General features: G+C 35.0%; 1 protein-coding gene across 1 annotated transcript in view; it reads right to left on the reverse strand.

Moving 5' to 3' along the window:
- The window catches only part of CLDN18 (claudin 18), a 35,151-nt gene that overhangs the window by 11,518 nt on the left and 5,252 nt on the right, over positions 1-18,381 (reverse strand). Inside the window, exon 2 of the mRNA XM_044666683.1 lies at positions 3,737-3,901. Coding sequence (XP_044522618.1) covers positions 3,737-3,901 — 165 coding nt within the window. The remainder of the gene's footprint in view (positions 1-3,736; positions 3,902-18,381) is intronic.

Consider the following 18,381-nt stretch of genomic DNA (forward strand, 5'->3'; position numbering starts at 1 on the left):
TAATGGAGGCAAGAAGTAATAAGGTCTTTAATTAGGGAGATGGAATGACATGGAATGAAGGGAGGTGAAGGAAATGATAATAGAACTTAGGACTGTCAATATTTGGGCTTAGATCTATAGCTGTAATGGATACTAGAGACTATCTAGTCTAAGTCCCTCATTTTATATGTGAGAAAATGGGCTTCTAGAGATAAAGTGACTTACCCAGTGTTACAGAAGTATAAGCACCAGAGACAGGATTGTTTGTGCAGGCTAATAATTGGATGTGCAGGCTAAAGGAGTGGAAGGAATGGTGGTGATACCAAGATTTTCTACTTGTATAATTAGGAAAATGTTGATGAGATGTATATAAAGAAGGGAGTTAGGAAGAGAAGTTAGTTTTGACAGGGAAGATGAATTTTCTTGGATATATGTTGAGTTTAATACACTGGCAGAACAGCCAGATATTGCTGTTAGGAAAATGGGAATGGGAGATACTCCCTCAAGGGGCTAGAGATAGTGACAGGCAACCATATAAAGGTTATCACTACCAAGAGGAAGTCTGAGGAATGTTCCAGGCTTTTTTCAAATAACCACTTTGTAATTCTTAAATATTAATGATTCAGTAAAACTCTATTAATTCAGACTAGTCCAAAGAAAAGTAATAAGTGAACTGCAAACCTTTACAATATTTTTCAAAATTCAATTGCATATAATCACTTGAATTAGAGTCCAACAAGACACCCTCAGGGTTGAACTAAACTTGCTTTAATAAGCAAATTAAAAGTTTATAATTAGCAGATGTAGGTGTAGGTGACTTGAAAAGAGTTTATTTTAGAAAGTATATTAAATATTCCCCCTAAAATATTCTAATATTATTAATTTACTTAGCCAACACTTTTTCAGAGATAGTGTACAAAGGAAAATTTCAGAAACTAAAATAACTTAAGGTATATCAAGTTCTTTACTACTACACATCTGTGAAGATTTAAATGAGGAGAGGTTCTTTTTTTCTTTCTTTTCTTTTCTTTTTCTTGGGTGGAGGATGGCAAGAAGTTTACTTGGTACAAGTTTCTTCCTACACAGTTCGTTTTGCAGTAAGCTACCAAAGTGATTTTCCTCAATCATAGTCCAAATTTTAGAGACTAAGATTTCTTTTTTTTGGGTACCTATGTAGAGCATTTGGTGGAATGATGGACTAGGAGTCATGAAGACTCATCTCCCTGAGTTCAAATCTAGTTTCAGACACTTACAGGTGTATGACCTTAGGAAAGACATTAACTTTGTTTACCTCAGTTTCTTTATCTGTAAAATAATCTAGAAAAGGAAACAACAAACCACTCCAGTATCTTTGTCAAGAAAAACCCAAGTAGGGTAACAAATAGTCAAACACAATGGAAAAATCACTGAACAATAATAGCAGCACATAACTAATAAGTGTTTGAGGCAGGACTGGAACTCAGGTCTTTCTGATTCCAGGACCAGCACTCTTTATACTGCCTCACCATTCAACTAGACACCATGGTGTTTCCCAACTATATCTACCCAAGAACCTTCTGTTGTCAATTTGAAATGGAAAGTATAGGGATTTATGTGTTCATTTTTAAACATAGTTCTCTTTTGATATTTCCTTGAATCTTAGGAGTCCTAAATTAGGTGGTAATTCCCCAATCTCAGATCATGAGACTATAGAGGTAGATATTGGAAAGAAGTGAAATATTGATAAGAAATATGAGATAGATGTGTGGTGTTACATGTGTGTGTGTGTGTGTGTGTGTGCGTGCATGTGTTTTATTCCCAGTGAAGTTCTCTCTACTGTTGCAAATTGGCAATTATTCTGCCATAGGTAGTCTTAGAGTTACCTAGAGTATTGAGTATTTAAGTCTCATATAGCTGGTAGGTATCAAATTCAATTAGCTAGATTTATTCCCAAAATACCCTGCTTGGATTTAATTTTTTTTCAAATTATATACTTAGTAACCACTACCAACACCACCACAAAACATTTAAATAAACAAATGCATAAAACTTAGGTGCAAAACTACAAACTGCATTGTCTATTTACATTTGTGTGTTAATATAATAATCCTTTGGATTTGTTTTATTTTGGTACTTTTTCTCTCAATTTTGTGGCTGTTAATTTTTAAAATGTAATTGTAGTATGTATTACTCTTATTTTCTTTTCTTCTTTTTTCATCTCTTCATATATATACCTTATTTTTTATTTCTCCAATATTTGAGATTTCTAATAACATATAGTACATTACATTCAAAAATCACAATCTATTCAGCCATTTCTACCAATCATTGCATTTGTATTATTTCCAGTTACTTTGTCACTACAAACAAAGCTTCCATTAATATTTTCATATATACACAGCTTTCTACCCTCTCAATAATGTCAAATTATTGTCAATTAATGTCAAAATTAGAGTTTAATCCTAGCAATGGGATCCTTAGGTCAATGAGCATGAACAGTTTAACAACTCATAATGTATATTTCCATCTTGTTTTTGAAAAAAATCATAATTGTTCTTGCAGTGTAATATTAGGTCTATTTCTCCATGTTCCCATCAGCATTTAATTTGATCAACTTAACCCATTTGGTTCTCAGTTAACATAACAGTACCAGGACCATATTTAGCTAGACTGGTCCTTAAGCAGCAAACACAATCTATTGCCAGGACTATTCTCTTTTCAAAACCAAGTCTTTTCTGGTTGGTCATTCAGGTGGGACTTTTGTTTCAAAGCCACAACCCCTTAGGAATGCAGAATTACCTCCATAGATGAGTGTTAAGTAAGACTTTTGCAAAATATTTATGCTCTCCAAAACATTATTGTCACATCAGAAACTATGTTTTGATTTTATGTATGCTCAGACTTAAATCTACTACTAATTGGGGCTCAAGGAGAGGTTATTTCAAAAGGGTATTGGTAATAGGGGAAAATTTGAAGGAGCAAAAATTTAACACCAAGAGACAGTGCTGTATGATGTAGTGGTATAGTGGTAGGTCTTTAACTAGTTAAATAGGTTAAAATCTTGCTTCAGAGAGTTACTAACTCTTTGACCCTGGGCAAGTAACTTAATCTTTGTAGGCCTTAGTTTATTATCTATAAAATAAGGGGTTGTATTTGATGATGACTATGATCTCTTTCAGATCTAAATCTATAATACTATATAGTCTGTCAGAAGTGTCATAGATCCTAAAATGGTGCTGGTTGATTGGCTCTAATTTTATTATATGTTATTATTAGACATTATCATTATATATTATTATTATAGGTTTTAGGACTTGAATTCAATCTATAACAAACAATTATAGAGGCTTAAAACTAGAAAGCACCATAGAGTTCATCTAATCCAACTTCTGAGACTCCTTAGGTATCCCCTCAAAACTTCTCTCTATGGTTATCCATCCTCTGTTTGAATGTGGGCTAGCTTTGTAAGAAGAGGACGTGTATTTGAAGTATAGTATCCCTATTTCTGGGGACAAGGAGCTCATTCTCCGCTGCATAGCTGGATAGATCTAGTTAGAACATTTTTTTAATGGTGATTTATGATCATTTTCTTGTACTCTACTGTACTTATTTTATTTTTGCCTTTTGATTATCATGGAAGAATATAATAATAACATTACTATTAATACCTTAAGTTGAGAATGTAAGATTCTGGATAGATACTCTTTTTTTCTTTTCTCAATATTGAATACAGAGCTTTTCACTTAATCAATGCTTATTAGATTGAATTGGAACTTACCTGACACAATGAACATGATTCCAGATGTCAGAGTCATTTTGGCCTTGGCAGAGTCATCCATGTTGCCAATTCGAATACATTTCAGGGCAAAGATGGATACCAGAAGTCCAATGGCACCCAGGACAATGCCTACAATCATTAGGGCTCTCACAGCTTGCAACATAGCTTAAAAAAAATCAGTTTTAACTATTGATCAGAATTTTAAGAAAATTCACATAGCTATAACTCATGTTTATATTATACCTTCAAGTTTACAAAGTACTTTTTTCCAAACAACCATATGAGGAAGGTAGTGCAAATACCATTATCCCCACTTTACATATAAGAAAAAGGAGGTGAAAGGTTTGCTTATGGTTATACTGCTAACATATAACAGCCAGAATCTGAGTCTGGTTTTCCTGACTTCAGTGTTCTTCCCACCATGTTGCACTTGGAAGAATACAATAAATTGTAGGTTTGCATATTTTTTAATTTTTTTTAGAATAAAAACACTCATGTACCCAGAGAAATAACGTTGTCATAGTGGATAGCGAATTATCTTCAGAATAAGGAAGATCTGATGCTGGACATACTGGTTGTATGACTTTGGGTAAGTCACTTTAACTCTTACTGTAGGCAGGAAGTTTGCTATATAGCTATGATCTTATTGGTGGCATGAGCTCCCTCATCAACAAAATTGTGGATTCTTGATCCTTGAGAACATAATATACTGATATATGAATTAATATGTAGGAAGAATGTAGACAAAAGTAGGAAGTAAAGGGCTTTATGCATCAAGTGATGCAGCAGGGATGGTACTGGGCTTAGTAGCTAGAAGTTGCTTTCTCAGATACTTACTAGTGGAGTTGCATGCTGGGAACTAAGATGGCAGGGTAAAGGATGCTCTGCTCACTCAAACCCTACACACACACACACACACACACACACACACACACACACACACACACAAATAAATCACCTCAAAAGAAAGGAAAGCAAGAGGGAAACATCTCACTGGGGCAAGAAGAGAGCCAGGGAGAACAGCTTCTGTGGGAATTGGAAGATCTCAGACCAGCACAATATATTGCTATGTGAACTGAGGGAGTAAAGTAGCCAAGAGGGGGACCAACTCAGTCTAAGCCACTCATTAAGGGTAGGAAAGACAGAGCATACACAAGACCAATGCACTACCACACGGTTGCATGTAACAAAGCAAGAGAGCCTCTACCAATCCGGTCCATGAGGCAACTAGCAGCATAGGTAGTGGAATCTAGCTTGACAAAACAGTTGCAAGCTTCCTCACAGTAAGCCAGGAGTGCTATCCCCAAGCAGACATACTGTGGGAAACAAAGGCAGCTGGATCTACCTCAAGTACAAGAGAAGAGTACTCTGCAAGCTTGGAACAATGCTTCCTCTACCCCAGGAACAAAGAAGAACCTAACAGTTAGTTAAGGTAATAGGGGGAAAAAACACCTAGGAAAATGAGCCAAAGTAAAGAAAAAAACTTGACCTTAGAAAGTTATTTTAATGACAGAAAAGATCAAAATATGAACTCTGATGAAGACAATAATGACAAAAAGAATATATGAAACCTCAAAGGAAAATGGGAAAGGATATCAGGCACCAAAAGAACTTGAAGAGAAATTTTAGAAAAATCAAATGAAAAGAGAATTTATAGAAAGACTCATAGCTGTGAAAGAATTCACTGAAGAAATCAACTACAAATTAGAGTGGGCCAAAAGGAAATAGAGAACAAAAATATACTGAAGAAAGAAACTCTCCAAAGCCTGGAAAGGACCAAATTGGAAAAAAAACCTATTGAAGGAAACAACACTTGGGCAGAATTGGCCAAATGAAAAAGAAAACACTCATGGAAGAAAATAATTTCCTAAAATTAGGATTGGGCAAATGGAAGCTAATGAATCCATGATACAATAAGATAAAACCAGATGCTTACTAGTTCTATGACCTTGGGCTAGCCACTAGTCAGTTTCCTCATCTGCAAAAAGAGAGGTTTGGATTAAATGACTTCCAAAGTACCTTCTAGCTCTAAGATTATGATCTTATAATCAACTGCCAAATACTCTCAGTAATACAGACTAGATGCCTATTATGGCAGTGCCCCACCCATCTTAGAAAAATCCTTTATATGACAATAATGGTAACAATGACAAGGAAAAAAATGAAAATTTAGGCTTATGGAGAAATTAGAAGCCAATTATTCACAATAGAAAAATTTACCCACAGTTATTCTTTGTGACAAAATTCCCTTGGTATATATATTTTTAAATTTTAAACCCTTACCTTCTATCTTAGAACCGATACTAAGTATCGATTTCAAGACTGAAGAGAGGTAAGGGCTAGGCAATTGGGATTAAGTGACTTGATCAAGGTCACATAGCTAGGAAACAGATTTGAACCTAGGACTTCCATCTCCAGGCCTACCTCCCTATCTACTGAGTCACCAAGCTGCCCCTCTTGGTATATTTAGAACAAAATTCAATTTAAATGGAAGGCATTACAAAACTATACTAATTCACATTGATCAAGGAGAAGGCAAGCCTAAATTAGTGAAATGTAAAAGAACATTTTGTTTTATAAACAGTTAAAGACTAGAACTGTAAGTAGAAAATCTCCCAGAAGTAGTACGTCACAAATTGCAATTCAAATCAACACGTATGTTTTATTTCTACTATATTTGTCTATGTTAGACCCTTAGAATACAAATATGAGAGTCCTTCCTGTCCTCAAGGATTTAAAACCTAGTAGGGGAAGAAATATGTATGCAAATTAGAACATAGAGAATAAATACAAAATAAGTTTGAGGAGGTTGAAAGAGCACTACAACTGGAGTATGGTGGTAATAAGGGTAATGTCAGCAATGGCTTTGGATGGTAGATGGAACTTCAAAGCTCAAGGGAGCTAATGATTCCTGAAAGTGGAGGCAAAGATGGAGAATATTTCAAGCATTCGGGAGAGCTTGTGAAAGGCACTGAGATAAGATTATCATGTATTGGAATAAATGAATCAACCATTCTGGTCAAATCATAGAAGTGGTGGTGGTGGTGGTGGTGGTAGAACACTAGAGAGGTTTGAAATTAGGCTAGAAAGTTAGATTGAAGTAAAAAAGATAAGATTAGAAACATTACACCTTTAAAAGTCAAATGGAAGAGTCTGTATTTTATCCTTGACAGAAAATTATGTAGATTTGTTTAGGGCTTGACTTAAAAATGAAAACATTTCCTTTTACCTCAATCCCCTTTCTCATGAGTTCAAACAGAAAAGAGAGCATTTGGAAGTCTCTTCTTAATGAGATTTTTTTCTCTTTAATTTACTTTAAGATGTACCAAGTACACATTTATTAATGGCAGACTAAGGGACTAATCCTGGGAATGAAATAAGCAAGAAATATTTGCTACAGGACAAGAAGAGTTCTGTAGGAAATTCACTGTGTGTATTGTGATGGAGTGACATGAGCTCTGGAAGAGAAGGTACTACTAGTAAGAAGTCAGAAAAATAACAAAGGAAGAAGAGAGTGAAACCTGAAACTTGGACTGGGAAGAATATACTCCCATTTTTTGTTCCCCCCTCCCCCAAAATAATTAATTTTTATATCATTTCTACTTACCAAATCCAAATGATTTCTCCTTTTTAACAAAGAAAAACAACAAAACAAAGTCAATTAACTAACCTATTATCTTATGACACAAGTGACAACAGTATATGAGGCTCTCCTCCACAGTACTCCACATTGCTACCAAAAAAGGTTCAGAGTACAACCATAGGATCATAGATCTAGAAATATATGGCATCTTATGATCAATTTAATCCAATTTTCCTCATTTTTTAGATGAAGAAACTGATGCTCAGAAAAGTTAAGTCATTTGCCAAGGTCACACAGGCATCAAAAGGAAACCAGATATTTTGAATCCTAATTCAGTTCATTTTCCATTGTATTCTATTGCCATAGCATGACAGTTGTACTTATACTGATGATTCACATTCATGAGTTTTTTTTTTTAAGTTACCAAAGTGCTTTCTTCAAAACAATATGGTGAGATTGGTAGGGAAAATTTTGTTTTCATTTTACCAGTAAGGGAGCTGAAGTTCAGAGATATCAGAGTATTATAGTATTTATAGAGGTAAGGTGATTTCCCCATAGTCCCACAGTTAATAAATGGTAGATGTGACTCAAATCCATTTCAGTCAGTGGATAAACATTTATAAAGTGTTTACTATAGGGGGAAGCTGGGTAGCTCAGTGGATTGAGAGTCAGGCCTAGAGAAGGGAGGTCCTAGGTTCAAATCTGGCCTCAGACAATTCCTAGCTGTGTGACCCTGGGTAAGTCACTTGACCCCCATTGCCTACCCTTACCACTCTCCTACCTAGGAGCCAATACACAGAAGTTAAGGGTTAAAAAAAAAGTGTCTACTATATATCAGGATAGTGCTCTGAGAATACAAGGAAAGGCAAAAGACAGCCCCTACTTTCAAGGAGCTCATAGTCTCAGGGCAGAGACAATGAGCAAAAAATTATGTAAAAAAACAAAACAAAATTAGATAGGATATTTCTGAAATTAATCAATAGATGGAAGGCACAAGAATTAAGGAGATTAGGAAAAAAAAAACTTCCAGAAAATGATGTTTTTTTTAGTTGGGACCTGAAGGAAGTCAGGGAATTCAGGAAGTAGAGTTGAGGAAAAAAAGATTCTGAATATGGGGGACAGCCAGTGAAAATTTTTAGAGTGTTGCGAAGAAGATTAGGTAGTAATTAATTAAGTATTAAGGATGTACCTAGCAGGAAGGCTGGAGCATTCCAAGATGGAATGAGGGAGCAGGAAGTAGGTGCTTGTGCTCTGAGGGAGACTCCATTAGGGGTTGGCACAAACTGTTGTTAGCCCTGGGAGATCTCAGAGTTAAGGACACCCTGCAACCTGTTTTACCTGGGATCCGGTGTGGTGGTGACATCTAGCAAGGGGACAAGAACTGCATAGCAGCACCAGGTGGAGGAGGAGTTTGGGATCTGGTGGACAGCATCTCAAGCACACTCTCTGTACCTGGATACCTTGGACCACCTTGGCTTCTGGCATTCCTGTGAACATCTGTGGATAACTGTGAGAGCCCCAAAGCCACCCTCAGCCCATAGCTGTGCTAGTCAAGCCTGGCTGGAACCAGGTTTGAAGCAGTCACCCAGAGACTCCATTACAGCTCTTTTGGGCTCTGCCTGCTAGATCACTAAGATTAGAGTAGGGAAGTCCTCCCCTTGCCCTGTGGTTTTGCCCTTTAGATTTTAAGTATAGAAATCCCTATCCCACCTTTTAGTTGTACATAATTAAAACTGCTAAACCTTTACTTTGCCTGTTGATTCCATAAACCCTGGCCTAGGGTGAGCTGGGTGACAGTTAAGACCAATTGCCATTCCTGTGTTAATCCAGTGAACTCTGGTCTCCTATCCTGGTCCAGTCTCTTCTACAACCCAGTGTGTGTACCCACAACTATTTAGATTTATTGTAACATCCCTGGTGTCTCCATTATCTATTTTCACAAGAGTTAGATAGGCTCTAGGATGGCAGAGAAAAGGTCTTGCAAATTCCCCTCCAAATGAATTTAAAATAGTGCTTCAAAACAAATTCTGGAGTGACAAAAACAACAAAAGGATGAATCGAAACAATTTTCCATCCCAAGACAACTTAGAACTTCAGCAAGAAATGTCTGTCTCACTCTTATACAAAAAAAAAAGGTCAAAAGAGTTTTTACAAAGGAAGGGAAGATGTATGTGTGGGAGTGTGGAATGGCAGACAGTGCTTGAACCTTACTCTCAGTGTAAATGTCTCAATGGGGGAATAACATGCACATATAGATTAATATAGAAATTTATATTACCCAAAAAGAAATTGGAACAGAAGGGAATTAAGACAAGAACAATTCTGATTGAAGGGAGGTCAAAATAGGTGGTGGTCAGAAGCAAAACACTTTTGAGGAAGGACAAGATGAAAGGACAGAAAGAGAATGACAAATGGAAAAAAATGATGGCAGGAAATATATGTTAATCATATTATAAAAAAATTAACAGCAAGTTTCTCTGATAATGCTCCCATTTCTCAAATATATATAGAATTATAAAAATACAAACCATTCCCCAGTTAAGAAATAATCAAAGGATTTGAACCGGCAGTTTTCAAATGAAGAAATTAAAGCTATCTCTAGTCAAATGAAATGTAAATTAAAACAACTCTAGAGTACTGCATCATACCTATCAGACTGGATAATATGATAGAAAGAGAAAATAAAAAATATTGGAGGGAAAGTGGAAAAAATGGAACACAAAGGCACTGTTGGTGGAGTTGTGAACTGATCCAACCTTTCTGGAGAGCAATTTGGAACTATGCCCAAAGGGCTATCAAATCATGCACACCCTTTGACCTAGCAATAGTAGTACTAGGTCTGTGTCCCAAAGAGATTTTTTTTTTTAAAGGAAAAGGACCTATATATACCGAAATACTTATAGTAGTTCTTTTTGTGGTGACAAAGAATGGGAATTAAAAGGATATCCTCCAGTTGGGGAATGGCTGAATAGATTGTGGTCAAATACTGTAAGAAATGAGCAGAATGATTTCAGAAAAACCCAGAAATACATGAACTGATGCAAAGTAAAGTGAGCAGTAATAGCAATATCCTTTGATAATTGTATGATAATCAACTTCGTATTTTCCCAGTAAAACAATGATCTCAGGCAGTTCCAAAGCATGTATGATGAAAAATGTTCTCCTTCAGAGAAAGCACTGATGAAGTGTAAATGCAGATTGAAACATACTTTTAAAAATATCTTTCCATATTTTGGGATTTTTTTGGTCTGTTCTTCAAAACATGAAAAATATTGAAAAATATTTTGTATGACTACACATGTTTAACCTATATCAAATCACTTTCCTTTTTTAATGGGGGAGGGGGAAGAGGGATAGAAGGAAAGAGTTTGGAACTCAAAATAAAAAAAATGTTAAAAATAGTGTTTACATGTTCTCAGAAAAAAAACATCTAGTATTAAAAAAAAGATATACATTTAAAAAAAGAAAATGCCTGGAATCAGGAGATGGGTGACTTGTTTGAGGAATGGCATGGAGGCCAGTGTCACTAGATTACAGATGGTGAGGGAGAAGACTGGAAAAGTAGGGGTCTTTTCTAAGTTCAAGTAAATACTCATTCCCCCCCCCCCCCTTTTAAACCTCTAGCTTCCTTGCATTGACTGAGGTTAGCCTGCCCTCTTGTCTTATTGGGATTAAATGTAGGGTAGGTGGTGGGTGTAGGGAAATCATAGATCTGACCTTGCATGGCAATTCTTTTGTTTTTATGTAGTCAGGAAAATTATGGCAGTAGAGCAGTTTGGAAAGCACAGCTATTTCTGGTCTTGATGTTAGGGTTACAATATAATTAATTGATTTTAATCACTTTCTATACATATCTTGAAAAGAATAGTTTAATACTTGGAGGTTTTAATTTCCCTCTTTTTAAAAATAGGAACTTCTCATATTTGTTATTCTGATCAAGAGAGGTGTGCTTATCAGTTGATACCAGGTAAATCAAATGACTATTTATGTTTATTCAGTATTGCAAAGGTGTGATTACAGCATTCTTCATGGATGAATAAAACTTGTTATCTGACCTGAAGGGTGGGCAGGATTCAAAGCAGAAAGAAGCAAATACAAAAAAGGGAACAGAATGTTCCCTCCCTCTTGTAACATACTAGATCTAGTGAAGGAGGGTGGATTGTAGAGGAGGAAATGAATGTTGAATATACTTACATGCAAATGAAATGGAGTTAGAGAGTTCTAAATATTTAGAATGTTTGCATGGGAGACAATGGAAGTCTTAGGGGGAAAAAAGCTATTATTAACATGAAAGTATGTTTTGTGAGTCTCTGAAAGGGAATAAAGGTCTGTCCTTCAAGTTTGAATTAGGAAGAAGCCTTAAACATGTGCAGAGCATGTATAGCCTACATCAAATTGTTTGCCATCTCAGGGAGGGGAGAGAAAAGGGAAGGAGGAAAAAATTTAGAACTAAAAATGTTTTTCTTAAATGAATGTTAAAAATTGCTTTTCATGCAATTGGGGAAAATAAAATAGCATTTAAAAAACACAGGATGAGGAAATAAAAATAAAACACATGCACAGAAAGTACTGGAGAGTCAACCCTATGAATGATTTATTAATGTGGCAGAGAAGAGGCCATGTTAGAGAACCAAAGATGAGTTGAACTAAAACTGAAGGGCTGGGGAGATAGCTCCAGATAAGAGACTAGAGCAAGGGTGTGCCATGGACTCTTTTGGCAGTCTTGGGAGTTACCTTTTTAGAATCATGTTTTTAAATGTACAAAACAGAATATAGACTTATGAAGAAAACCAGTTATATTGAAAGATGATCATCAATTTTCTATGAATTGTAAATTTATTTTGTATAATTATTCATAGCATCATAGACCTGGAGCCTGAAGGGACTCCAGAGAATATCTAACACATATCTTTCATTCTACAGATGAGAAAAATGAGACCATAGAGGTAAAATGACTTTGTACAAGGTCACCTTGAATAGTGTAAGATGTGAGATTTGAAGCCAGCTCCTTTATACCACACTAATATTTAGTATGACATTGACTATAATGGCAACCAGCCAATTTCTTTTTTAAAAATAGATCTCTATGGATGTGTGTGGTTTTTGTGCTATTTGCCTTTCCCTATTTCTTCTTCCCTTTATACAACCACTTGATTTAAGGAAAAATAAAGTATTCTGAATGAGACTTTGCAAAAGGAACATACTTTATCGGACCATGTGTCCCAAGTTTGGTTTTGGGGAAAAAATGTTCATTATATTTATATCTTAGGTTGGTGGAAAACTACTCAAATCATTACTGGTTAGGTCTACACGATGAGAAAACAACTAGATGAAAATGGAAAACTATAGTTGGATTCATGATACTAGATTTGATTATTAGGAACCAAAAAGCAATGAAATGGACAATAATTAAGCTGAAGGAGACAGAAAAAAGGAAAGGAAAACACAATGAATTTCAAATCCTTTTAATTTAATTTAAAAATGGGATTAAATTTATTACTTGAAATGGACATTTTAAAACATTGAATTTGATTTTGGGGAGAAACATCTGGGTAGCTAAAATTATTCACTTTGCTATTACATGATTTGGGAAGTATCCAGGACTTCTGTTTGCACTTTTTGTATATAGGAAAATATGCTGATCATAAGTTTATATCTCCTGGTATTTATCCATTGGCCATCAGTATTAATTATCATCTCCTCTTTAGTACTTGTGGAAGGACAATGGAGGTAGAAATAAAAACCACTCATTTAAAAAAAAGTCATTTTTTCATCATTTCACATGTAAATAAATTTGATATTTTCCCAGTGATTATCTAAAAGTGCTGAAATATCACATAGTTATATAAAAATTTATTTTTTTAGTGAGCAAATAGAAAATAATATACTTTTTCTCTCCACCACCTTCATCTTACCCATTATAAACAAAACAAAACAAAACAAAACAAAACCCTTATAGCAAATGTTCATTATAAGTAAAATAAATTCCTCAATTGATCATGTCCAAAAATTTATCTTATTCTGAGTCTATTAATTCCCTGTTAAAAGTTGAGCAGCATGCTCCATCGTGAGTCCTCTGGAACTGTGGTTGTTTATCACATTGATCAGAGTCTGAATTCTAAAGTCTTTTGAAGTTTTTTTGTCTTTACAATGTTTTATTATTGTAAAAGTTGTTTTCCTGGTCCTGCATACAAGTCTTTCCTAAATCATCCCATTTATCTTTTTTTTATAGCACAATCATTTTCCATTATATCTGGATACCATAATTTGCTTAGCCATTCCCTAATTGACTTTCCTTAGATTTCAGTCCTTTGTCACCAAAAAACAAACAAACAAGTGCTATAAATATTTTTGTGCATTTTCCTCTTTCTTAGATCTCTTTGGGAGTTATAGACTTTGTAATGGTATTATTGGCTCAGCCAAGGACATGTAAAGTTTAGAAACATTTTTGGAAACAGTATCAAATTGTTTTCTAGAATGGGTAGACCAGTTTAGAGCTCAACTAACAGTGCATTAAAGTGCCTGGTTTTCCATAGACCTAACATTTCTTGTTATTGTGGGGATGGCTTTGTTACTCTGGTTTGTGTGATATAGTATGTTGGAATTGCTTTAATTTGCATTTCTCTAATCTTTAGTGATTTAGAGTGCTTTCTCATATAATGGATATCTTGGACTTTTTTCCTTTGAAAACTGTCTAAACATATTCTTTGACTATCAGTTGAGGGATGACTTTTATTCTTAAAATAATTTATATTAAATAACTTCACCTATGGTTCTCATTTGGAAGTTGATCTTTATTAGTGCCCTTTACAACTCTAAATCTAGGGATCCTTTATGAAAATCGCCATCATTGGACAAACTTCCTTTCAATAGTTTGTGGAAAAGATAGTCTAAGACAAAGTTGAAACAGGAGGTTCTTTGGATGTTCCATAATTAGTGACTTCCTACAGAACATATAATCCAAGGAATTGAAAGTTTCTTTTCTTTAGATTGTGTCAGTGGAACAGATCACAATGTCTTCTACTGCTCTGTTACTTCTACTCTGTCTTGTTTTTAGTATAATATACATTGAACAAGGTTTCTAGAGCATAAATCTACTTTGTTACAGTGAGAATGTGTGGGCAGATCGAATGCAAATTCTTGTTTTTTGTTTAAGGAAAACTCTTCCTTGTTTAGACTTTTTCTAGATTGTAACTCAATTCTTCACAGTTAGGTTCCCAGAAGGCTATTTCATTTGCTCCTTGTTGTTCCCAAGTCCAGCCTTCAGTTCTAGATCCTTTCTATAGTCACTAAAACTCAACTCAGTAATTCTAGCTTCTAAATCCTTTACAGATAATAGAATTTAGAGCAAGATGAGAACCTTATAAATCATCTACAACATGTCCTGGAGAACTACTATAGGGAAGAAATGTATCTCTTGTCAGACACATCATAGCAAAATATCATCCACCTAGCCCTGGTACTTTGTTCAGTTTCTTTTACCTAGACCTTTTCTGCCTGCCAAAACACAGTATAAGTCAAATCTAGAAATATTTATTAAGTTCCTATTATGTGCCAGGTACTGTGCTCTACATTGGAGATAGGAATAAAAGTAAAAACAGTCAAGGAACTCACAATCTAATTGGGAAGAAACAAGGAAATAACATTTTACAAATGAGATATATAGGACAAATTAGAGATACTCTCAAGAGGATACCATTAAGAGGGAAGGGGGAAGGCTTCTTGTAGAAGGTAGAATTTTAGTTCAGACTTGAGGGAAACCATGAAAGCCAGGAGGCAGAGATGAGGAGGGAAAGAATCCATGACTAGTGAAAATGATCAGAATCAATAGATGGAGTTTCTTGTGTAAGAAAGAGCAAGGAGATCAGTGTCATGAGATTATTTAGTATGATTATTGGGGACCTCAGTTATTCTCTAACATCAAAACATATAACATTATCTTTCATTTTTCATTCTTAGAAAAATTTAGTTTCTCTAAAAAACATCTATATTATTTTCTGAATAGATAAGCCCCTTAGTCTTTACTTGTACAGTTATTCATGTAGTCTGATTTCATGGTCTCTAATTTAAGTACAAAAGTGGCCTAGAACATAGTAATTTTTATTACTTAATACTTATTATTTAATTACTTATTACTTAATACTTATTCTATTTCTGTCTCTATCCATCTATCCAGTTCTCTCTCTCTCTCTCTCTCTCTCTGTCTGTCTGACACATCTATCATTACTTATCTATCTCTATCTCTTTATCTAGCTGTTATCTCTTTCTACATTCTTTTCTTTGGTTACACACATAGAGGTTAATTTGTATTAATTTCTTTCCATGTGTTCAAATAAACATATCTGTGCAGAAGGCTTACATATATGTGTATTTATATCTATATCTATCTCCTGGCCCAATCTTTTCTGAATTCCATTTCCATATTCTTGGGTACCTGTTGGACATTTAGATCTAGTTGTTCCCCAAAGATTTCTGAAACTCATTATGTTCATTTTTTCCAATTCCTACATCAATCATTTGACAAATGTTTCTATTTCTATTAAGGCCATCATCATTTCCCCTGTTACACAGCTTAGCTATTCTTGAATCTTTCTTTTTCTTCCATCATTTATTTCCCATTTGGCCATACTACCTTGGTGCTTCTCTGATCTCTCCATCATACTCCTAAATCAGGTCCTTCCCTCTTCTGCTTTTTAGTTTCCCTCTGTGTATATAAGTTCCTTGAGGTTAGGAACTATCTTTCTTTTTGTATTCCTAGTACTTGGTACAATACCTGGCACATAATAGGCTCTTAATGAATAAATGTTTATTGAGTGACTATATATAATCAGTTGCTAATTCTTATGAATTTTACCTTCCCAACTTCTTTTTTAATACATCTTCTTCTCTACATTCATATGGTCACAATACTAGTTTGGGCTCTCTTCACTTCTCCCTCGTTTATTGATATAGTTACCAGCTCCCTGCTTTCATCTCTCCTCTCTAATCCAGCCTCCACATAGTTGCCAAGATAATTTTTAATTGTTGTCTTTTCTTTTTATATCATAGGCATTGCCATAATTTGTAACCAGTACCCTACTATTCCACCAAATCCTTTCTAAGATAATTTTCTTATGACAGTTCTGATATATGACTATCCAGATTAAAAATATTAGTAACTCTTTATTACTTCTAGGATAAATTCCAAGTTCTCCCTTTGGCTTTTGAGATATTCTAGCATCTGGTTTTAGCAATATTTTCCAGCCTTATTTCCCATTATTTGTCTTAAAGAAATTTTTACAGCCAAATTGGACTACTAGTTGTTCCTTGACCTTGGCATTCCATTTTATAATTATTGTTCATTTTCCAGGCCTATAATTCACTCTCTGGGCCCCTTTGAGAAGCTCCATCTTCCGTAAAAGCTCAGCCTAGGTGCTACCTCTACCACAAAGTCATCCATAACTCCCCCCCAGGTGTTAACAATCTCTTTCCTTAAACCCCCTTATATTTATTTATTTGTAAGAAAGTTTGAATCCCTTTCTGAGAACCTCACAACAGCTGGCCCTTAATGGATATTTAATAAATGTTTGCTGAAATGGACTATTGAATTTTGGCATCCCAGTTTACATTATGATTGTCCCTTTTGGGGATTGGTTTCATTGTATGGCTACATTTTTTTTTTTTTTTTGGTTTAAAGAATTTTTGGAGGATGGGATGGGAAGAGAGAGAGAGAGAGAGAGAGAGAGAGAGAGAGAGAGAGAGAGGTACTATGTGCCAAGTACTGTGGTAAGTACTTTACAAATATTATCTCATCTGATAATGTGGAAAGACAAGTGGAACATTCACAACTTCTTTGAAATATACTTTTCCTGGCCTAGAAAACCCCTTTTTTCTCCCATCCATGGAACAATTGGTGTGGTTAACATACACCTATTGCAGGAGGCCCTCTGTGAAATGTCTACCAACCATGATACTGACTGGATAAGTTAATCAGAATATAATATTGCATGGCAGAACAGATACATGATAAAAAAATTGAACCATAAATATTAATTGAGTATCTTGTAGGCATGACAGTTTCTATGAAGCTAATGAGAAATATCATATCCAATTTCTGTCCTCAATAAACTTAAAATTTAGTTGAGAAAACAATCATACATGCTTTCTGTTGCATAATTTTAGTTGAGGGGGTATAAGTATATATTTGGGGGCTCACAAACAAAATGAAAAATTAGAAAGTGACCTCCATCCAAATATTCCAGAAATATCTTTGTTTTGTTCTTAGGGGTTCCCTCCTTTTGTGAGCTACAAAGCACTTCAGGGGCTGTTTGGATAATAATTATGCCTTTTCTTAGACATCTTTCAATCAGTTTTCAAATGTACTGATTCTCAAATCAAAAGTAAAATACCAAAACAAATCTACCTTAAAAATAGTGGTACCTGTTCCTGTTTTACTATGCATGCCTATAGAATCTAACTAAAGCATGGTTAAAAGGGTCTGTTTTTGTTAATGTTTGATTCATGTAGTTTAGCAAGATTCTCAAAAGAATTAAAATTACCATTAACCCAAAAGGCGATGGAAAGAAGCATGGTAAATATTAGCATGTTCAAGACATTATAAATGATGATAAGAATGTGAAATGTAATTAAAGGAGTGTTAAAGACATCATTGATGATACATATGACTGGAAAAGAAGACAGGCAGTTATGAAACAAGAACAGAAGATAGAGAACTCAAATCCCTCATTGGTATCTCCAGAGAATAAAGAACAAGGAAGACTCTAGACATTGACTAGGTACTCTATGAAGGATTTATGGGAAAACATGAACAAGAATTGTTCAGCAATCATTGGGAAATTGAGAAAGCACTAAGAGGTAACCAGCTTCATTAGTAGAATAGGTTGCCACACTGATGAAATCACAAATTCATCAAGGTATGGCTCATATGAATACCCAATTATTTACAGAACTACAGACTATAGTTTTGTGTCTTCCTTCCTTCCTTCCTTCCTTCCTTCCTTCCTTCCTTCCTTCCTTCCTTCCTTCCTTCCTTCCTTCCTTCCTTCCTTCCTTCCTTCCTTCC

This window comes from Gracilinanus agilis, chromosome 3, assembly GCF_016433145.1.
Source record: "Gracilinanus agilis isolate LMUSP501 chromosome 3, AgileGrace, whole genome shotgun sequence".
In the NCBI taxonomy this organism is placed as follows: domain Eukaryota; kingdom Metazoa; phylum Chordata; class Mammalia; order Didelphimorphia; family Didelphidae; genus Gracilinanus; species Gracilinanus agilis.